Source organism: Sebastes fasciatus, chromosome 12, assembly GCF_043250625.1.
Source record: "Sebastes fasciatus isolate fSebFas1 chromosome 12, fSebFas1.pri, whole genome shotgun sequence".
NCBI classification, from domain to species: Eukaryota; Metazoa; Chordata; class Actinopteri; order Perciformes; family Sebastidae; genus Sebastes; species Sebastes fasciatus.
This window is the reverse complement of record NC_133806.1, coordinates 29172545-29196942: the sequence shown is the minus strand read 5'-3', so window position 1 is coordinate 29196942 and position 24398 is coordinate 29172545. Positions and strand designations below refer to the sequence as shown.

Genomic DNA, 24398 nt, shown 5'->3' with positions numbered 1-24398 from the left:
TAGCTTTCTCTCATTATGCGCTCCCTTCCTTTCAAAACAAACCTCAATTTAAAATAAAGCTACATTTAGACACCATTAGGGAAAGAAATTGCTTTTGGGTAAAAAAGGAGAATCTGGTGTAAAAGACTTGGTACATACCCAGCAGGTCTCAGAACGGGTTCCATTGACTCTTGTGCAGAGGAGATAATGGAATCGATCCCTCAAACGGCTTAACTTAAGCGTAGGGAAAGGCCTGTCATGTGACCATGTCCTCATTAGGAGAGTGGGGCACTGTGCTAATTTATTTACCCAATATAACCCAGACAAGCAAGGATGCACAGACAGGAGGAGGAGGAGTAGGAGGAGGGGGCGTGAGCTGGCCAAGCCGATTTGAGCCCGTTACTGATGCCTGAGCCAAGACCTGGGGGGTAGGTGGGAGGAGGAGGACGGGGAAGTGTGTTGGTACAGTAGACGGGATGACAGAGGACAAGATTGAGAGGGACAGGACGGTGAGGGAAAGGATGGGGAAGCTATCAGCGAGACGAAGACAGCAGGCCGGTAATGCAGAAGTAGCGAAGAAAAGCAGAGGAAAAAGATTCAGGATTGGTGGAGATGGAGATGGGGGGGCGGGGTGGGTTGTTATGTGCCGTGTTTTGCCTGGTCCTTCCTGTGTATCCCGGGTGGCCGGGCTCCAAGGCCGTGTCACTCGGGTCTGTTCCAGGTGGTAAAAGCATAAGGGCTCCTGGTGGCGGAGATGTGCCACACTCAGCCATCTGGTGATGAGTCACTCTGTCTCTGCTCTCGTTTGCTCTGACTGGGGATGAGATTGCAGGCCATCAACGTGTGTGTGAGTGTGTGTGTCCCTTCAATGCATTAGCACCCTATTTATTTTGATGGCAACTCAGCGCAGACGTAATTAGTAAAAGCTGAAAGTATATGGATTTCAGGCCTCGACAACTCATTTAATTCAGCGAGGTTGTGACATCCAAAAATAAAAGTCCGATGTATCAAACGGCAACAGAGGCGTATCACCAGAAGGATTGTAGCGTTGCATATCTTATTCAAGCATTAGAGACAGAGGCAGAAATATATGCTAACTAAAAACTATAAAAATGATAAGGTCACGGAAGAGAGTGCAGATACAGAAATGTATGTATCACACACAGCATTCGAGACAGCAACATGGCTCAAAGTGCATCCTTGCTGCTGCAAATAAAATGTGAGAAAGTACAGGAGACGGGCTGGAGGCCACGCACGCAGTAATCTCCCCAGTATTGTGCACGCCTGATGGCGGCATGCATCCTGCCTCCTAGATAGATGCAGCCAACTAACAGCCCTGTTCCTGTGTGACAGCTCCCCTCCTCCAGGCCAGAGCTGACCCAAATCCTGGTTCTCTTTCTCCCTCCGCTTTATCCACAATCCCACAGCAGAGACCGGGACAGCCGGCAGTCCACTCTCTCAAATCCCAGTACCATTGCTCATACGATCATCATAATGGGGACACTGGTTAAGAAGCCATACTTCTACTGCCCCCTATCCTCCAACATGTAGCCTTACCCCACTGTCCAGGCCATTACTGTACATGCAGCAGATGCAATACAGTGCCGATTGTTTTTCCTCCTTCACGTTGTTTCTAAAAATTTAGACTAGTCCTAAAATCAAATTTTCTTTCATGTGAAACAATCTAAAAGTAAGAGTATCTAAACTCGTTTTTAATAGAAATCAACTTGTTTCAAGAAGATCACTGCAGGAGAATTAAGAAAACTGAAACTTGAATTTAGAAAATACTTGGCTGTTTGAAATTATTCTCACAACACTTACATATTTTTCCACAGAGAAAGTAAAACTTGAAGGACTAAAATGGGAGGAAAATAATACAATCTTTTGCTAAATTGTTTCTTGGGCTCTACCTCTCTGCCCATGTCTTTTATAATTACATATGAGTTTTTTCCCCCATAGTGGCAAAATGTCTTTGTGAAAAAGATCTCTGGCTGAAGAGCCTCTAAAGCTGCCTGGCCTGGGAAAAGCTGACCCTCTCAAGGCCACACGCAGACATTTTAAAAAATAGGGGGACACAAGCCATACATTACTTGGAACCAAGTTACCCAAACAATTCTGTACTTTTTGATAAAGAAATAAGGGATGTGACGGTGAGGAAATGTTCCCACCGGTTAATAAACTTGTGACAACACCGGTGTTACCCATTACACCAGACCTTTTACAAGAAAGACAGTGCTCGATACCTGTAGAGCGCTTACTTTGATCTTCAACGTTGGACGGCTGTGTGTCTGGCCTCTTTTGCTGCGAGGCTGCAGGTTTCCACCTGGCGCCGCTGCTCCACCAGCTGTGACTGCTCCGTCCTCCGCTCGGCGATTGCCTCATTAAATCCAAAGTATTGCCAAATAGACGCTTTTGCTTTTCGCTTTGACACCAAATCCCCTGCCATCGTTTTCTCTGTCAACTCTCTCTCATCCCGTGTGTGTGAAATCGGACAACTCGTAGTCGTCCGACTATGTATTGATAACACGGCGCTGATACGCCAGAATGAACTAAATGGGTTTTATTTCTATAAAAAAAAGCAAAACGTCGGTTGGCAAGTAATGTAATCGGTGTGTGCGCGACCACCATGTAACTTCAGTAACACAGGCTATTGCGGCTTGCTAAAAGAAGCCTTTGTATGACAATAAGAGCTACAGAAATACATATGGTTTTGTTTATTTGTATTTTCTTTGGGGAAAGTTTAAAGATCTACGAACACATTCAATCAAAAAAAAAAAAGTATTCTTGGCGAATAGAAAGGGCACAAACACTCGCTAGGTTTGATTTTGAGGTTTTACTGTAGGATCTGGAGCTTATTTGTTGCACTACGAAATAACATTGAAGTTGAAGAACCCCGGCTATATCTGTAGAAAGACAAATCATATTAACGTGACCTGACCGCTGATCCTAAATCAGGGCTCCTATTGTGACAGTATTTATAAGTATGGGTGCTGAACAGACGCTGGCCTTGAGCGTGCTGCTGTCCTGTTACATTACACTGTAACTGTAACAAGAAGCAACACGTTCTTGTGCAGGGATTCAACTCCCAAAGCTTTCGAAAAAGGAGGATTCGACACTCAAAAATGTCAAAGTAGTGTTCTGTCCTGAAACAGCAGCAACACTGTACAAGCTGCAAAGTTACCATTTCTGTTAGCTCCACAGCCATCTATCATTGTCATAGAGACTCAATAGCACCGCTGGCGAGACAGAGATAGAGTTTCTGGCGGAGGACTCACACAGTGAATCATAATTGGAGCAAATTAAGCATTGTGTCTGTGTGTCATCCTCGTCTCACAGACCCGTAGCCAGTGTCTAACTGCACATCTGCTGAGCCTATAGTATATGTTAAAGAAATAAACAGCTCAACATTTTGGGAATTATTCGCTCTCTTGCTGAGAGTTGGATGAGAAGATCTTTACCACTCTCATACAGTACCTGTCTGTTGAAGCCAAGCCAGGAGATTGTTAGCTTAGCTTTGCAAAAAGACTAGAAACTCTGTCTTAAAGCTCTGTCCAAAGGTAAAGAAACTATCTGCCCACCAGTACCTCTAACGCTAAGTACACTTTATATCTCTTTTGTTGTCACAAAATCGTCTCGAAGCCTAGCCGAAGCGTACACTTTAACGGGTATAAATTCATTAGTTGAGCCTTTCTTTTAAGTTGCTAAAATATGTTTTTCTGCCGTCCCCGTCCACAGCACTGTATTGCTTTGCTCCGTTGTCGGTACTCCTGTCTGCTTCTCCAAACTAGGGTCGTGCCGACCGTCATCTACTCTAGGTAATACACCGACTATGGATAAGTACCTCATACAAACCCACTTCAAATCACCCGAACTATCCTTTTAAGGTAACACATCGTGTAAATCCTGAAGGAAAACTTCCTATGTTGTAATAGGTGGGTATCTGACCTCAGACATCGCTTCAATCTTGCAGCTTAAAACCACTTAGTGGAATTAGATGAGCATAATAATACTAAGTCACTTTTATTTGAAAATTAAAATGTTTATTTATTGGTGCTCCCATGTTTTCCTACTGTAGGCCTACAGAGCAAACACCTAGTCATTTAAAAGACAGTGAAGTTAAGTGTGGACGGTAAAAGCATACTTTATACTGGCCGTCAGTAGCCTGGTAACAGAGTCATATGGCTCAGCAGTTTTTATGGCTGACTAAACCACAAGGCTCTCCGTCACTGTTGAAGCGCCGCCAGAGAGCTGCAGAGAGCAGAATGAAGAGGTTGGGACAATCTCAGGTCTTCGTAGGAATGCCACTCTCACTATGAAATATTTTGGGTAATGAAACTCTGCCTGTAGGAAACGCCACCTTCCTCAGTGGGGCATAAGGATGAGATGAAGAGAGTGAAAAATGGCTTAGCACTGTAATGCCTTCCTGACAGACAAGAGCCGTGGAGTGGAGTGAGTTTGAAAAGTAAAACAGATATTATTCTAACAAATGTACTGTTGTGAAACAAAGAAAAGCATTCACTCTGCCAAGTCAAAGTATGATGAAACAGCTTGTAATTGGTTATTGGTGGATGACCAATACAAGAACAGCAGTAGTGCATCCTGTTTTCTGTGTGGACTGAAGTAGAAATACCAAAACAAAGACTCCCTTTTGACAGAGTGTTATAGATTGAAAGTCCAGCACTCAATCTCTATCACAGGCCACTGCTCGCTCTCCTTTTTTGACGCTCTATATTATCCATGCATGTTCTAAACATCCTTTGCCAGCCTGCATGCTTTGTCCTTTATCAGGGTAAGAACTTGTATAAGCAGTTTCTTTCTATTCGTTAGGTTCACAATTTATTTCAAATGTTGGACTTATTTCACCTTGTTTTTACTGACCTCCAGAGGTTTAAAGTCTCACCCTGCTGCAGTGATGTACAAGTGCCAGCAGGACACTGTGACATCACTTTTGGGTATGGTTACAGATAGAAACCACACCTCTGACCACACCCAACAACACCTATAGAGACAGAGAGCAACGCGTCGAAAACAATCTGTGCCACAATATGCAACTAAGGGCTGAAACGCTAACGCTAAAGTTAGATTTCATCATGTCAAAGGATTATTTTAGCACCCTATGTCTACCAGGGGTGCAGGTGATAACTAAAATGATGATGGGATGAGACAAATAAGCTGTTAGCAGTTAGCCACGGCACTTGAAAACGTAATAGGCTTACTGCATACCTTTCTGATTTATCCATACAGGCGTCATACTGTCAACATGCTTCAGCTTAATTTACAGAAATATAGTTCGCCTAAAACTGACAATTGGACTAGATGCTTACTGCACACGTAAACATACGCCAGGATCCAACAGTTTTCCCATTCTTCCTGCTGATGCCTCACATCTTATTTCCTCAGTTTTTCCCGTTCAGCAGCTTATAAAAACTTAGTTCTGGGTCCTTTACCCTGTTGGTGGTGCAACCCATCACAAAGCAGCTTTTAGGCATTTTTATGTTGTTTGTAAGCAGACGGAATTGACAAGGAGGCACCTTCATGCCAATACAAAGCCAATGGAGCGTGATGAATTGTTTTCCCCTCCAGTGTGGGTGGGATTTAATTGCGGTTTGTCTCTATGAGTAATGCTGGGTGTGGTCAAAAGGTGAAACAGGCTTGAAAACTTGTAACCAAAGATTGCAGCAAAACAGTATTTTTGAGGTTTTTGTTCATGTTTGGCATGCAGCGGGGTCTTGTTATCCCATAGGTCCAATTGTCTGGTGTGACAGAAATAAAACTGTTTTTTTCTATTGATTTAATTTTCACTGCACTCCCCCAGTAAATTCTGTGTATTGGTATTGTAATACATTGTTAAATCTGAGGTTTGTATTAATGTTGTCACATGTTTGTTTTTTTTTAAATCAGATTAAAAAATAACATGGACAACATTCGTTAACCAAAGAGAACATCCAGCGTAAACATTCAAATAAATCCTCTGTTGGCAAATAGGAATGCAAAGAGCTTTATCTCCATCTCTCTCTCTGTCTCTCTCTATGTGATGTATTGAGTAAAGCCTGTGACAAGGGAGCAGTGCAGAATGGACTTTTAATCAGAAAGGCCAAGGCCTGTAGAGGAGAGGGTGGGGGGGGGGGAGCGTTACATAAATAGTTTTATTCTGCATCAAAATTCATTAACAGACCAGACATTAATCTTGTCAGATTTATATTTAGAAAGGGCTTACATCATGATGGAAAACCAGGTTAATACTTCACAGCATCCAAATACAAAAACAATAGTTTATGTAAGCAACAACAGCAAAAGAAAAGCCAACATTTATCCTCTTCTTACTGGTTGCTATTGTTGACCAAAGGCAGGGCACAGCTGTCACAGATTACGGTAGTCTCATCTCCAAGACAAGTAAAGGTTCTTGTTTTAGTATCCGACAACAAATATTACTTTTTGCCAGGAGTAATGCTGGAATTGTCACACAATGGTCTTTTTTTGGGGGGGCTTGAGATCTACCCCTTTAACCTCTTCCAGATGAACGTACTGTGGTCATTTTGTATTGTGATCAAGGTCCGAAATTAGAGGCCGGCCATCCGCCACTTTGGCAGAGAGGGAAAACACTATGGGAATAGTGAATCGGTTCCCGTTAAGAACCGGTTCCTAGTTGTTTAATTCCTTGGCATCTCATGCCTCCGTGACTATCGATTCCTCTTATTGATGCTTTCCGACAGTTACGCAAACGCAATGACGCATACGCGAGCTGTGTCATGTTTCAGTTTGTTTATAACCGGAGCCCCGGCGGAGAGGAAAAAAACGCTCAAAAGCATGGCGCTACTACTACTTAACCTGAGGGACGCACCATATCTTTTCCCTGATAAAGCTACACTGTGATCAACAAATCTGTGTTGAAATCGTCAGGAGGAGAGTTAGTCAGAATCAGAATCAGAATCATGTTTATTGCCAGGTGTATGAGGTATACACTAGGAGTTTGTTTTGGTTAGGGTTAGGGGTAACAGCTAGTAACGATAGCTGTTAGAAGACTGTGGGCAGCATAGTCCTGATTGGATAAATAACGGAGCTACTAACATTAACGGAGTTACGTTATGATGCGTGCATGCTCTGTTCAGTAAAAATGACCATTGGATGAAGGTAATTTTAGTAGTTGTGGTAGTTTTTGGTGAGAAACTTGAATAAATCCAGTTGTTTGAAGGAGATGTTTTCACAGCGATATAAAATAAATATTAGAGATATATGACTTGTTTAACTTCCAAACACTAGCTCTAAGCAGCTTATAATACATCATTAAAACGACTGACGCCAAGATATATATTAAATAGCAAATATTTATATAATCATAATCATTTGAATTGTGTTTTTATGCAAATAACCACTATAGATGAAAAAAACTATACCCCCTGAAAAATAGAGCTTCCGCAGAAGCTACGGTGTAATTCGAACACTGTAATTTACCATGAATATAATGTTTTTTTTATGTAAAATATATCGCACATTGAATGACATCAGATCTAAAATGTTATTCCTTCATCTAGCGCATAGATTTCTTGAGTGGCAGACAAAAAAAAAAACACCTGCCTGCCAAAAGTTAATTTCAGACCCTGGTTGTGATACTGTAAATACCTTACTATTGCATCTCTAACCAGTTCCTACGTGTGAATGGTGTGGCGAAGGATGCAGTCATCCAAAAACACTCATTAGAGATGGCACCTTTTTTCAACCAAGAGTCATAAATGCAAAAAAAAAAAAAGAAACACTCAGTGATGCACACGTAATGAACAACTGACGCAATGTGTCCATGGTCTGCAGCTGTTTGACAGCCTGGAATGAAGATGCTCAGTTACAACTGGGCTCTGTTCATCGTGAGCACACATCGGAGACAAAATACTGCACGTGTCCCTGGGCTAATCTGGGAAAAACGGAATTGTTTTGACATTTATAGCAGACAGCCGACGGCGCACCGACATGAAGATCTCAGGGGTGAAGAATACCGCCGTTTTCTAGAGATTGTTTTCCTCATTTGAGGAGTAAAACCTGTTTGTCTGTGCATTTATGCTCTTTCTCTGTTACACACACACATTCTGTCCGGATTCCCCTCTCACGCACACCTCAGAGCACGCACACACACACACACACCTCTGCGGGTGACTACTCACAGGTACACCAAGAGATGAATCTTCATTAGTGGCAGAAATCACTGAATAATTTATAGCTAATCAATTTGAGACACACACACACACGCACACACACACACACATTAAATTAGCATTTGCAGTGTTTCCTGCTGAGCTCCAGAGCCTCGATACAATTTCACCAGACTATTGACTTTAAAGACTGAATAAAGAATTAAGTTCTCCCATTTCTTTGAGGATTAACTCCATTTATTAAGTTCTTAGAAGCTGCTCCAGAAAACAGAAGATTTTTATAGGCCGAGGATATTGTTTCCAACTTCCACCAAACCAAGAACAGCGTCAACTATACTTAATGTGATCATTCGACTGTCAGATGTATGTATTCCTTCAGTATGAGCCATCAGACGTTGACTACAGGCAGAGTTCAATAGTATCAGCACTGACACCATGGGGTGAAAATGAGGGGCTAAAAGGCCTTGCATACTGTGAGTCGGGCAGTTTGCTGGTATGGCTCCAACTGCGTCCTTCACCAATTTGATTCTGACATAAACACTACAGACGTCTGCCCTGAGCACAGCAGCAGATCTCTCCTCCACCACTTAACCAGAAGCTAATTTAATTTATTTCAATAAAATTCAAAAACAGACTTGAATGAATTGCACTATGTCTGACCGGCAACGGAGTCTACGAGAAAATATATATTCTACCCCTGAGCTCGTGCTCCTGAATTATGTATGCAACGGAGTGGATGCACCGTATTCTGCTACACTAAATGACCTTTCATGATAATTGTGGCCATGTGTCCTTGGGCTCTCGGCCTTGGAGTGGATATTATGCAACTGGGGATGACTACACTGGACTATATGTTAGTTTCAAATGTCAAACGTGTCAAGGACAACAAGGCCGGATGAAGAGTGTCCTTTTCGTTGCATCATTTATGGAAGCAGGCCCGGTATGCTGAGATACCTCTGGACAGCTAAATTAATTTCCAACATGACTCGACTCCTGAGAAGACAGCCTGGGATTCTGCTGCCTCCTAATGAAAAGATGTTGATTGCAATTATACACAAGACTCTGGTAGTAATCACGGCGTGCACGCATATGTGTCTGTGTATCCTCTTAGGCTTTTTTCTGTTTTACTTTTAAATCTCTGCCACACTCAGGACCCCAGGTAGACTAGAGACACACCAACGTCTTTCTACTGGGGATCCTTAAACAATAAACAATACACATCTACCCTTCTACCAATATACCCATCTACCCATACATGCATCTACCTATCTACCCATATGCCCATCTACCCATCTACCCATCTACCCATCTACCCATCTACCCATCTACCCATACAGATGCAGCCACCTAGAATTTCTCCTTGGTCCGTGATGTGGCCCAGGCAGATCCCATCTTCCCATCTACCCATGATACCCATATATCCATCTACCCATGATACAAAAAATGTATGCAAAATGTTGAGAAATGTTAACTACAACTGTTGCGTCAGCAGAGTTTTATCCCTGTGATGCACAAGGCAGAAGTGTTGCCTCTCATTAACAAGGTAACTCCCCTCTGAGCTAATCACAAACACATACAGTATGTCACCTTGTTTTGAGCAGTAATTGACACCCCCACTTCCTTTTCCTGTAAACCAATTAGGCATCATTTTCAGCAATTTTTTTGCATCATTTCAGTTTTGTCAGATATCAATTAGCATTAAACGAATAAGCTTTGACCACACAAATCCACATCCAAACAAACTCCGGACCAGGCCAGGTAAACACTGTAGTAACGCCTCAATAGGAGGAGGTGCGCAAAGAGTTTATTGGCTAAAAATAAGTGCTGTTCCTCACAGACAGGGGGGGAAATAATGTGCTTTAGAGGACCTGTCACATCAGACAGGGCCAGCTGTGCTTGCAGTTGTAACATGTCACTTTCCATATAACCATATGGCAACACAAGACGACCTCTGGATGGCTGGCTGCAGCTCGCTTTCATGCTGGGAGCAGTATAAAGTATTAATTGTTGACATCATGCTTCCAGACATCGATAGTAGAACACTACATATCTGATTTTAATCAATTTTGACTTTCTGACTCATCTAGTAGGAAAAAAAATACTTTTTTTTTTTTGCTAACGGCTTCTCTTTCTATTATTTGACACATGAATTATTTTTACATGATGTCATTGGGCTTCAAAAACACACGCAGGGCAGCGTCCTCTGGATGGTATCACTCCGAGGACAACCGTCAAGGTCGTTTACAGCTATTACACAATATATCAACTGGAAAGTAAAATGCTCCTTTAACAGCAGCAGTCATAAAAGCCTTGTTGGTTTCACTGCACAGCCTTTAGTGTCTGCTTCTTGCACCCCTCACTAGGGTCAGAGAACACATCATTTATCAGGCCTTGTTAGAGCCGCTGTCAGCGACACACTAACTGTGTGTGGGATGCTTATGAGGTGGTCTTGGATCTGGAATGATGAAATTTAGTAGTCGATAACAATACCAGTGAAATTCCACGATTCTCGATACCAATTCAATACCACGGTAAAAAACAAAAGTAAAACAATGAATCCCATGTACTTCAACACACACTCCTTTATTACTTAATTACTAAATTTGTTTGCGTAATTGAGGAAGTTTCATCGAATACAGCTTTTCTAATGCGATCAAAATGCGCATAAAAATACGTAATAAAAACTGCATAATGTGCTGTGCGAGAACGGAAAACTTGACAGCCATAGCAACACAAACTAAGAGGAGCGGGTTTAGCAAATAGTAAGTATGATGGATAGTGCTTTTTAAACATAATCACCACAGGCATAGTTTGCGTTGGTTCAGGGGGCTCACTGAACCCCCTAGAAATGCATCCAGGTGATATTCTTTCATAATAATTAACATAGTTAATAATTTATTGTAATGATGAATAATATCGTACCTTGTTGTGTATTCATATTAACAGAATAAGAAACAAACAAGATAAGAAGACAGATTTGCGGTATTTTTATTTACTTATAGTCTAATAACATTTTACTTTTTGTTACGCCATGTAAACAATCTACACATCGACCTATCAGCTGTGTGGTCAAGATCAGACTAGAGACGTAATCAATTAAAAGATGGGCGAGTAGTACTTGCCATCTTCCAATGTTTGTGTTTTTTAAACAGAAAACACAGGTTTTATACTGCGATATTTACTGAAAATGACATACAATACAGCCAACAGCAGCCTAAGTAAACTTTCAGGTGATCTCCCGGTGATCTCCCTCACGCCAGCTGCCTCCTTATTTAGGTGTTTGTAGTAAAATTAGGAGGTATTGTATCAGATAACTCCTCATTTCAACTTCACCAATCAGCCGTTCCTCGTCCTTTGCGGCGCTTTCAAAGCGAGCAACAGGAATAAATAAAAACAGGGCGTCTGACAAAAGTTCAGCTCAAACGACGTGCTCCGCAGCACTTCATCGATCGCGGCCAGTTAGTTCATTCCAATAGAAAATAATGCAATCAAACTGATTTTGTCACTGACGCTCGCTTGCGTCACGTTCTGTTTGGAGGTTGTAATATGTAGGCTACACGCATCCCAATACATTAGACCTCTCTGCGTTGTACACATTACATTCCCTCTAGATTTTTTTTTGTGAACCCCCAACCTTAAAGTTCAAACTGCGCCTATGATAATGACATACAGAATATCTTGGCTAAAAAAAAATAAACCTCTATACTTTGCTCAACAACTCCCCTGGAGGCAAATATTCACTAACCGAATCAAAACACTTCCTGGTAGAGGTAATCTGAGAGACATGAGCATGCCAGCATCATATATTCAGTTTTACTCTACTTGGCTTGTGAAATTGAGACATCCATATTTGATGTCCTTCCTGTGTTTTTCTGAGAACATCGTCTCTCCCAGAGACCCGTCCCTGCTGCCCTGCCATACAAATCACACGTTTCTTATATGGTCCCCATGTGGCGCCTGGAAATACATGAATCCCATTTAAAAGAACATGTAAAGCAATGATTGGGTGGCTAGCAGCAGTTGAGTCAGGAATTATATTGTCTATGTGGCAGCGTAGCTTTACAATTCACTCTCGCCTGCGGAGGCACATACAGTCATTGTCTGCATAAATGGAGCATCGCTTGCTAATGTTGACATCCGACAGGTTAACAGCGAGCGAGATTCAGCGCTGAGTCGGCATGAATGTTCTATTATAGGGACCATGATGCTCTGAACACCCACAGACCCTCAGCCGTAATGAGCTTTGTTCTTCTTGGTCAAGGAATTGATATACACGAATAGATTGCATCCATCCAGAGAAGAAAGCTGGCCTAAACTTTAATGATGCTTGGAAAATGGAGAGGTCAGACCAGAGTCTGGTCTCCAGGAACAGAAAATGACTCATAGCATTCAGTCTCCTCTCTTTCTTACGTCATTTTGTTTTCTACTGCAACGAGGTTTTAGCAGCTTCTTCAGGGTTTTAATTATGTGGCCTGCTTGTTTGTTGCTTACTTGCATCCCTTTTTTTTTCATTGTTGTTCACAGGAACAATTCTGTTGTTCACATGTAATGAGACAAATTAAATAAGATTTTGAAATGATAATGTAACAAAGAGATGACTGACATCATATGACCAAAAGTATATGGACACTGATGATTGCTAAATTGTCATTCCAAGTCTATGGGGCAGAAGATGCTGCTCCATTCTTCCGGTCCACAAGACATTGGAACCTGGCTGCAGGGATCTGCTCCTATTCAGCCTACAAGATCATTAGTACGGTTGGCAAATGATGATGAGCCATTATACCTGGCTCGCAGCGTATGTTCCTATTCATCCCCAAAGGTGTTTGTTTGATGGCGTTGAGGTCAGCTTGCCTGATTCCAGACCTGTAAAATTGCTGCCCACATTCCTGATTTGTTCATATATATAAATACGTCTGGTGTTGCGGCCCACTGACAGCTGTTTCTTGTTGAAGAAACAATTGACCAGTCAGACACTTATAGGCGTGATTAAGAACGGGATTGTCAACTTCCTATATAACTAGTAAGGATGTCACGAGAACCGATACTTCGGTACCAAGTCGATGCCGAAATTGTGAAAACGTGTCGGAACTCGTTTTTTTACTGTACCCGTCATCCTGGGTACGATAGAAGGTTTGTGTTTAGGACGCAGTAAACTCACTATCAATGTGTGCATCAAGGGGACGCACCCAATTTTTTTCCTGACAATGCTGCATTGTGAACAACAAATCCGTGTTGAAATCGGCAGGACGAGAGCTAGTCAACGTTAGCTGTTAGCAGCCGGTAAGCAGCACAGTCCAGCGCAGAGCGAACAGTTAACGTTAACGGGAGGTGCCATTGATTTACATTATGATGCTTTCAGGCTCTAAACTGTAAAATGAGTATTGAGCGAAGGATAATTCTAACGTTATCATGATGTGTTCAAATGTCATCTTGTATTAATCTTGATTAAATATCTTAATAGATAGAGACAGATAGACAGATAGACAGATAGACAGATCTATATATTATACTGCTACACACTGTGCCTTTAACATCTTTAATACTAAACCGTCTCACTTGCACTCCTCTGAATGCACCATTAGTTTGAATGACTTAATTTGGGTAATCAAGATATGCTCTTCATTAGGTTTGATGTAATACAGTGCATGGTGCATACTGTACTGCACTGCCCTGCAAATAAGCATGAAATACCTTTTTAATAAATCCTGTTACAGGAGAGGTGCCCCTGCATTTCCCAGTTGTCAAAGCAAATCCTCAAATCAGCGAGCTGTATTGCTGAAAAATAGAAGCTATTTGCAGGCTCTATATCTGTCAGACCAGAATCATGGTGAGGAACATTTGACTTTTATCAAACATGAGCTGGTTATGAACAAATTCCATGCTCTACTGTATGTGTGCTTTGTGAATTGATCTCCTTTGCATTCTCCTCAAATATTCTTAAAAAATAATTTGCTCCAATGAAGCTCGTAGCCTTCGTAATGACACCGTCCTTTGACCTCCACACTGCTGCTCTCTCTATATCGGGATATTACAGTCGTGTGTATTGTATGGTGGTATATGTATATGTGTACCTGATCCGCATCTCAGCAAGTGCTAACTCGTAAATCCAGTACTAATCAAAGGTAATTCATTCTCCTGACCTGTGAGCTATATGAGCTCTCTGCAGTCTGATTGCAGCTGGTGATGTGTTCACAGTCTTACAGTGCTGATTAAGTGTTGGGAAGGTTGTTCTCCACCAGCCACAGCTAAATTAAAATGGGGAGGTGAGATAGGGCCTGTCATCACCAGCTTTAGCACTTCACACACAAAACAGGAGACGTGCTACAGAGTCGACAGCAAGTGCTTTTTCACCTTACTGTAAATTAGCACTACTATTTTGAAATAGCTGAAATTGAATAGCTGAATAAACATATATAAACATTACATAGACCAATTATTTCTAACACTTTGTTAATGGTTAATAATTGGTTTGTAAACCATCTATAAACATTATTTGGATAGATAGTTAATACTTTGTCAATGGTTAATAATGGGTTTCTGGTCCATCTATCTATGTATGGTTTATAGATGTTTTACACATGATTTCTTTAAGGTTTACTAATCATTTGATAATCACTAAGAAATACTTAATATAGTATATCAAATGTTATAATGTGTGCAACAATAAACTGATAATAAATAGTTTTCCAATGTAATCAGAATGTAATTGTTATCGTCTCTTATAACACGGCTTTGTTGAATCTCGATTCTGATTGGTCAATCAGAGTTCTACAGTTTGTTATTTCTTTATAGCAGACCGTTGCTATGTATAGCAGACCATTGCTATGTATAGCAGACCGTTGCTATGTATAACGGGCCGTTGCCATGTATAGCAGACCATTGCTATGTATAGCAGACCGTTGCTATGTATAGCAGACCATTGCTATGTATAGCAGACCGTTGCTATGTATAACAGACCGTTGCTATGTATAACAGACCGTTGCTATGGGCACAGTTCTGATGTCGGACTCTGGCGGACCATTTTTGTGTCAAATTATTGATTTCTTAAGTAAGTAGCCGTGTAATAAGCGGGATAATGTACAGCTAGGGGGTCATTGTTGTGAAATAAACCCCTTCAGGGCAATAAGAGACCCCCACGCTTCGCTGTCAGGGTTTATTTCACAACAATGACCGGCTCGCTGTACATTATCCCGCTGTACATTATCCCTTACTTGTCAATTATGATACAATGTAGAATTAATAAACAAATGATTTCATATTACACAAACTAACAATCAAATAACAGAAATTATAGCATTACTAATAACTAGTAAACATTATCAATTATCATTTCAATGTTTGTTAACAGTAAAAAAAAACATTAACTAAGTTTAATTATCTATCAATTTACCATTTATAAATGATGGTTATTGTAAAGTGTTACTAAATCGTTGTGTTTTCATTAACTTAGAATTAGTTGTTTATATCTACATAGTGAGCAGGTCCACTTCACGGAGCCGGCCATCATGTTTCTACAGTAGCCAAGAATGGACAAACCAAACACTGAATCTAGAGAGGGTCATTCACGTTTTTGCGTCGCCACCGTAGTTCTCATTTGGTTGCAATCTGCAACCTCACCGCTAGATTCCACAAAATCCTACACACTGCACCTTTATAAGGAAACTACAATTAATTTATCTTTTAGTTTATCATTCCTCATATTATCATAAAATGGCAGAACAATACTGCTTCATAGATTAAAAAATGGATGGATTCAGCCATGTAAGAGGTTTTCTATCCTATATGCTCGTAGGATTTGTTTTATTTTATACTTTATTATATTTGACTTTAATTTGTTAAACACTGACTATTAAGAGTGAGTATGTTCACCACTTACTACATTATTAATAAATTACAGTTATAATTTATTAACTTGATCCATGGGTCATTACCCTTTATATTATGGACAGGAACTCATTAACTAAAACGTAGTAAATAATTGAGTTATTTTCTGATTTTTGAAGTCATTTGAATGCTTATAGTGTCCTTCAGTGTATCAGCTGTGGGAAACTATAATGAACCTGCCCTGAACTCTAGCTGTCTTTATGTTTTAGCTTCATACTGTTTGCTATACCGTCCTTTACATCATTTATCCCTAATCCCCCTGTGCCCAGCGTCTCATTAGTGTGATTCTGCTGTGCAGCAGGTTCACATAATGTCCACAGAGCTCTCAGTTATTGAACTTTGTTCTTTGCTCCAATATAGTATTTCTTTCTTTGTATGCCATGTGCGTAGTGTTCAGAGCGCCACCACATTATCTACCTCTCTCCTTTTATGATGAGTCACAGGCCCAACCTGAGGCAACAGGGCTCAGGGAAGGGGGGAGAGATGTGATTTGAATTCAGCAGCAGTCAGGAGGAGACGGAGGGAAAAGGGCAGTTTATTTTAAGATGCCTCAGTCTGTACCACTGGGGATATTTGTCAGAAATAATTTAGAGACGCTCCGGTGGAACTTAGAAATAAGATGTATATAGCCTACTGTATATGTGTATGTATGCATGTTAGAGTGACTTTTAGGGGCAAACATTTTTTCATAACCATGCAGTTTTTCTAAAGCGCATAAATCAAATTATCTGCTGGTCTCTGGGTAGTTGATTGTCCCTCTGCTGGTTGTTTTGGATCAAGTCCCCAGGAAGCGCGCCGGTCGTTGATCCCAATTTTCGTAGTGGCCAAACGGCAGTACTACAGCTTCTGTGTTCATCACGTGATGCCATTGGGCCCAAAAATACTTTTTCACATAGACTTACATTGGGAAAGAGACATCTGTAACTCAGCAGATAATTTTTTTTTTTAGGTAAATCAACTCCCCAGTATGAACACCCTAATAGCCCTTATTTAAATCCTTAGGTCCTAAAGGTTGTAAAAAGCACTAATAGCCGAATCCAGAGTTATATCCCTTCCTCTGTTCATGTGAATGAGACCCAGACCGTGACGACAGCGTGACGTTGGGACCCCGTGACCGAGCGGACGCTACTACGGTTTTTTATAGCTGCATTGAAGCAATTTCCTCGATAAAAAAAATTGTTGCATCACATCAAATTCATTGATATTCATAAAATTTTGAATATTTTCTTATGAATTGTTGACATTTTATTTATCCACCACATGATTAGACACTTTTTTTTAACACAAAATGTGCTTCAATCCTAAAACACAGAATTCACAAAAGTTAAAAGGAAAAATACGGAGTAAAAAATAAAAAGGATTTCATAGAGCCCTAAGAATCTTTCTCTTATGTCCTTTCTCTGAAGCCAATTTAGCCATACTACAGCACATGGTCTAATCTCGATAGCCTTCCAGGCCACTCTAGTTGCGCTACTTTAGAGCTGAAGGAGGGAAAGTAAAAGCCGGCTACACAGTGGAGCAAGTGGAGCGAGCAGTCAGCACCGTGTAGGAAGCTGATGAGCACTGGCGTGTCGTTGATGCTGCTACCTCAGCCTTCCTGTGAACCCTGTGTAAAAAGAGTAGAAGTGGCACCTTCTTCCCTCTGTCGTAATACCCACACTCACCATGAAATGTCTCAATGCTTTGATTTCTCTGCTTACTCTTCCGCTGCGTGTCAAACTCTACTTTTACACTCGCATTTGGGTGATAGGTTGTTGCAATCAGATGAAGAGCCATGCATGGCTGTCATGACTGCGGTGTGTCAGCTTCATTTTCTTTATTTACACCATTTTCAACCCACCTATATAGGGTTGTTTCGTACATGTGTGGGATCAAGAGTTATACTCCCAACAACGGTTCCTCCATAAGCAGAAGGCATTGTAGTGGTTTTAGTGTTTTACAATATGAGCTTGAGTAATGACATTGAAAATTTACTATGCCATCTGTTGTAAAGTCATGAATCAGAGTCAATGTCACATTGGGTTACCTCTCAATGAAGAAAAGCTTGTGGCTTTTACTTTTTAATAGCACTCAGAGACCACTATCGCCTCCTCATACATAAGAGAGACCTGTAATACCTGAATGGTAAGACCATCAAAGGGGCATACATGTCATGAATATACTATATCAGATTTCACATGTTTTGTATATAAATATTAGGGCTGTCAAAGTTAACGCGATAACGCATTAACGCAAATTTATTTTAACGACACTAATTTCTTTAACACATTAATGCAACTTGCGATTTTTAATTAACCTCTAAAAGATCCGACAGGTTTTTCAGAGGTTGTAGTGGGCCTAATTTTAAAGCTAGAGTGAAGATACTATCATCATATGAAACTAGAAAACCTAAGGAATCCGCTGGTATCGACAATGTCATTCTAGCTTGTCGGGAAAGAGGTTAAATAACGCTCAAAATTTACGCTAAATTTTGGTGAGGAAAAACTGGCTTGGCCATTTTCAAAGGGCTCCCTGCAGCTTTTGTTGCCTGGACAATATTTGTCATTGTTTTATGTTGTTAATTGATTTCCAATAATAAATATATACATACATTTGCATAAAGCAGCATATTTGCCCACTCCCATGTTGATAAGAGTATTAAATACTTGACAAATCTCCCTTTAACATACATTTTTACAAATAAAAAATGTCTTATTAATTTGCGATTAATCGCAATTAAATATTTTTATCGATTGACATCTCTAATAAATATATATACACCAATAATAAATGTTATAGTCGTTATTTTTATTAATTTTCTTCTTTTATTTTCGACAAACTGAACGTTTCCATAGGTCGGCAAAATCTTCCTAATTCTTGTGTTAAATAGACCATTTAAAAAAAAAAAAAAAAAAACACTGGATTATCTGAAAAAATACACTGTCAGAAACATGAAAATGTTAGCTCATGCAAAGTTTACATTTTGGGCATCCGTGGTTTTCAAAGGACATCACGATGTGTACATTTGATGGACTTTTAATGTCCATATATCAACATGTTCTAATATTGAACAATGACATTAGTCATTCTCATTTGTGATACATGGAACTCCCTGATATGCCGCATATATAACAGATACTACATGTAATTTCCATGTTTGCACATTACATTTCTCATCAAAGGTGATTCCTGAATTTGTTTTACGATCCTGCTTTGCCATCACTTTGATGTTGGTCACCTTAACCCCATGTTGCTGTGCTGCTGTCCCTTAGATGCCATTGTTGGTCTGTCCCTTTCGTAAAAAGGCAGAAAAACAAAATGGTACGCTTCATGTTTAAATGCTTCCTGCCAGATAAGGATGAGCTCTCAGAGCGCATTCATCAACAAAGCAGAATCCATGCGACAATAAATTCAGCCAGTGCACTTTTCCATGATCACAAAATGTCACAGCAGTCAGCAAATTGAGTTAGATGCAATGGCAGTGGGAGATAGCTGAACAAGCTGCTTATCTTACTCCTAACTGCTGGCTGTTTGAAGCCGTTTTGTCTAAACTCATTATTGTTTTTGTATATACTGTATATATTTTTTTTTCTTAATCTGTCCTTATATAAGATATACTTTGAGCCACGAGGATAAAAGCCCAGGCAGAGAAAGACTGCACAGTGACAGAGGCAGACTATCTTTGAAATAGTGGCAGTTGTTTTCTTTCCTCTGGCATTCTCCCCACAGCGAGTTACCATGCTTAACAAACACATCCAACCACCCCGAGGTGCTCTCTCTCTGCTGCTCGCTGGCTACCGCTGGCCCAATCTGTTTGCATGGTATAATACTGTACCCTCAGAGACAACGAACAGGAAGAAGACAACAGGAAGAGAGAGATGCTGTTGGCGTTACAATTAACTGTTATGGTCTAAAACACACAGAGATATTAAAATACACAGCAGCTTTGCTTCCAGTACTGGAGGTGTTAATTTGTATGGTCTTCCTGTGTTGTGATGGTGATGGTGATGGTGATGATGCTGTTGATGTTTTTGTTGTTTCCCCCTGGTTGAGCAGCGTTTACCCTCTGGATGACATTGAGAACTGCTGCCCCCGCTGCTGCTGGTGTTTAAATGTGAGTAATGAAATAACACGTTAATTTGACTCTTCTTCGCCGTTCACCCCGGGTCAGCCATCTCCTGCGGCGCCAGCTGCTGCACCTAGCTAAATCGCAAAGCATCCATCCAGCAGGAGGACGAGGAGGAGAGAGAGGGAACGACAGAGAGGAACCGAGAGAGGGGAAGAGACAGACAAAGAGGGAGAGAGAGAGAGGTCTAATGAGGAGGTAGGAGGCCAAAGGGGAAGGCTGACTGTACTTGAATGCAGCATGGATATTCATCATATGCCTGCAGTATGGGTGTTCATGGTTTAATCTGCTTTCCGTCCTTTATGCTGGAGAAGGGCGACGATATATATCGTCAAAACTATATGAAAATGTCTGTCGTATATTTTTCTATATCGTATCTATCGTGATATAGGCTAAGCCCATATTTATTGCTTTTTTCTCTATAATTTCACGTAAAAATGTTCATTTTTCACTCATGTTCAGTTCAGTCAGTCACCTCAGTCTGAAGGCTCAGACTGTACATATGCCTCATGCATGACTCCATAGTTTGGCTTGACCATAAATCTGCCATGGCCTCAAAATGATGCATTTTTCCCATTTCTGCCTCCACTGCTGTTCGACGCTTAAAGGTAGGATTGGTAATCTTGAGATACTAGCAAGCAAGAGTACCCTAGATCATAATTAATTTTAAAAATTATACAACCGAAAAACTGAGCCCGGTGTTGTGAACACTTTTCCAATGAAAGTAGCCAGCAGCACTATAGCTCCAGAAGTTCTCAAGTTTAATGAGAAAGTCGGCAAGTCGGCAAGTCGGCAACCCGTCTCTTCAGGTCTCCCTCTAAAGCCACTCCCCGAAAATTCTCATCATGAACGTAAACAACGAACATGGCTACTGTTAGTACTCGCAGCTGTCAAGCTAGCAGCTCTGGTGACGCACAGTGAGTGCACACAGGTAGGCAGGTACACAGACGGGCCGGCCGCTGGACAGGTTTATTACAGTCCTGCGACAGCCAGAGATACCCAATTATTTGGCTTTTTTTGTCAGAGCATTTGATTTATTGATCGCTGTTGGGATGTAATGAGAATTTAAACAAATATAACAAAAAATGCATTGGAACAACACTACCAACCCTACCTTTAATTTGAGAGTATAATGTCTGAGCAGGTTGCACAATATGAAGAACAGTTAGATGCTTTTTCTTCCACCGCTAGATTTATTGACGTCAATATCCCGCCCCCCTCTGCCTTTGCACAGCGAGTCACATGGAGTAGCATACACTTGTCAACTGTTGATGCAGCTTATAGGGGAGCGCAACAGACTCCCACTAATGCAAACAGAGCAGAAATATAAGAAAAATTGGATCGCACAAGATTATGTGATCTTATGACTATTAATAGTGCAGCCCTACTGAATGCACTCAACATATTGAGACAACCAATATATGCAACCAATGACATACATTCACATTCCCCCCACCCCCAGTAATTCTATCTCTCATCTGGCCACAAGTGATGAAAGCACTAATCTAATCTAATCGACAGAGCCACACACAAACCCACTGCATATCTCCCTTCATGGATTAACAGAGCGAAGTGGGGAAAGGATGAAAAATAAAGTGAGTCAGATTAGAACTGATCACTTGGAAGCCTTCCGAATGATGGGAGAAAAAAAAAAAACAAGCACATATTTGTTAGGAACTTTCCTGTTTTGGGGAGCGATGCAGCTCGGCCTGCTACCCCCAGCAGTGGTGAAAGCTGGCCTTTGAAGTTGGAAACGGAGCCTGGAATGTAATCCTGTAAAATATAGTTCTAAATAAAGCTGCATTAAAATTTCATTAGCTGGTGCCCATGGCCTGCAGGCTCACTTTCACCAATTTCACTAGGTGACATTCGACCTCTGTGCATTGATCTGATATGTGAGGCAATACATTTCAACTGATCACAGCTCCTGAGGACACGTATAGCTGTTTATTTGTTCTGCGCCCCCAACATACTCTTATTGTTGAGATTCTTCAGTTGAGCTGCAACAATAAAATTAAATAAAAAAATCTCTTAAAGCTACAAGATGCACTAATTCACACATTAGAATAACAAAAAAAACATTTTTAAATAGATTTTTTTAAAGCCAGAATCGATATATTTGCTTCATTTGAGTCTATGCGGAGGTAGAAGGAAGTTAACGCTTTTATTGTAGTAGTCTGAGTAACGTGACGTCATATCCGTTCCGTTGTCCGTCAACCAAAACAAACCGCAGTGAGCCAAAACTAGAAAGTAGAAAACGGCGGAGGGTCCACGTGGATACGACCTGCACCCTCATATACAGTAAAGTATGGAAACACTTTGGGTTTCACACATTGCAGGAAAAGCAGAGCTAGACATCACGGCTAAAGCTGCATGCTAACTCTGTCCTGGACAGGAAACGTTATCGTATCGCGGTAATGTACGGTTGAGCCGTCACTCTCATCTCCGTGGTCAAATGGGCCGACGCTACAACTGTAGAGCACCCATATACTGACATTTATGTTAAATGCATTCAAACGGCCCCGATGGAGCTGAACATGGATGTATAAAGAGAACGGAGCTGACGGGAGAGCTAGAGACCACCTTGGAGAAGTTAGGGGAAGTGTACACGTGTGACTACGCCCGGTTTTCAAAATAAAGTGTTATCAAAGGGAACTGTATATACAAAATACATATATGGAAATAAAATAGTTTGGATTATATTCACCAGAAGTATTAAACATTACATGTCCCTTATAAATTTAGAAGAAAATACCACTAATTTGTGAGGGAAATGTCTTTATTCTTTGATTTTTGGGTTGCTGAAAAAAAAAAAAAAATAATGCCTGACAATGACTGATATATTTGACTTCAGAACATCTCTGACCACATAGATGCATGCATTTTTACCATATTAATTTAGATATTTTCCAAAGTAAAAGTCCCTAGAAGTGTATGATTCAACTTTTTCCCATGGTCTAGTGTTAAAAAAAGTTAACAAAAATTGCAATAAATCGTAACATCGAATCGCAATACTTAAAAATCCCAATACTTGTAAAATCGGCACCCAAGTAACGGGAGATAGGTGTAGGAGATTCCAGCCCTATAAATGATGAGTCAGTGTTTTATATTATAAGTCACGTGTACATGTACTGTACATGAACCCTGCTCCGGGGATGTTTGCTGTTGTCGTGCAGCACAGAAAGGTCACAGCAACAACAAGAGAAAGCAGAAAAGACCATGTGGATAAGACGTGTTCAAAAACACTGAACATTTCTGCTTTTCTTGCAGATTTATCGCCTCCAGCGAGAGGTGGACACCTCTAGGTTGTAGCAGACAGCTCATCAAAATGAGTGACAAGTGCTGGGGTGGGAAACTGAGGGGGAGGAGGGTGGGACAAATAACACACTACAGTATCTGCCTCAAAGAGAAAACATGCATGTCAAATCCTAAAAAAAAAAAAAAAAAACAGTGCTATCTTTTTAATGTTTCATTTATGTTGAGGTTTTGGTTTACAAGGTGAGACTGATCCTCAGGGTGGAGCTACACCCCATCCCCAACCACTCAATTTGATTACGCAGCACCAGAGAATGCTGGGTAGCCTACATATTATGAATAAAGGAAAACACATGCTGGGTGTACAGCCCCTGATAATACAGAGGATGTAAATATTAACTGGATTCATTAAGCATTAATAGGCTTTGTGCCCTGCATATGTTACCCCAATTTCTCAAAGTAGACAGAAAGCAACAACAACAACAACACAAAGCTACAAAACAAAGCAGTGACTTGTTGAATCTCAGGGGCCTTTTACTTGACATTTCTAGGCTAGATGGAACGCACAAATACGGGTTCATAGACATGGAAACCACATTATATCCAGCAGCGTAACATAATTGTGAATGGCCCCAGTGCAAATTTCTTTCTTGGGCCCTCACCCCAAACACAAGCACATGCTCGTGCACACACACGCACGTACAAACACAACCAATTGCAAAGCAGACAATTGCTGTGCCACCATGGAGAGGCTCACCATGCAACACCCGTACTGCAAACCAGCCTTAGATCAGCACCACGGACAGCAGCTGGAGGGCCAAATTTATCAACGCTAATTTAACAACCTGCCCTGGACTCAGCAGCCGAATGTTCTCACAGATTACAGTAGGTGCACATTTTCCAACATATGAGACGTAGAAATTACAGTGCTATAGATTTAAATCCCTGATCCCACTCAATAATAACAAAAAGAAACCAGTACTCACCCAGTTATCTATACGATACCTCCTCATTTCACTACAAAAACCTTG

At 40.8% G+C, this 24398-nt stretch overlaps 1 protein-coding gene across 4 annotated transcripts in view; it reads right to left on the bottom strand.

Annotated features, from left to right (window-relative positions):
• oxr1a (oxidation resistance 1a) overlaps positions 1-24398 on the bottom strand; it is a 186959-nt gene that overhangs the window by 136500 nt on the left and 26061 nt on the right. For 3 of the 4 annotated variants that reach the window (XM_074654603.1, XM_074654606.1, XM_074654607.1), the window contains exon 1: positions 139-179. The exons of the other annotated variant lie outside the window; for it this stretch is intronic. In XM_074654603.1, coding sequence (XP_074510704.1) covers positions 139-164 — 26 coding nt within the window. In that variant the 5' untranslated portion in view covers positions 165-179. Of the gene's footprint in view, positions 1-138; positions 180-24398 lie in introns of those variants that run through there. 4 annotated transcript variants of the gene reach the window in all.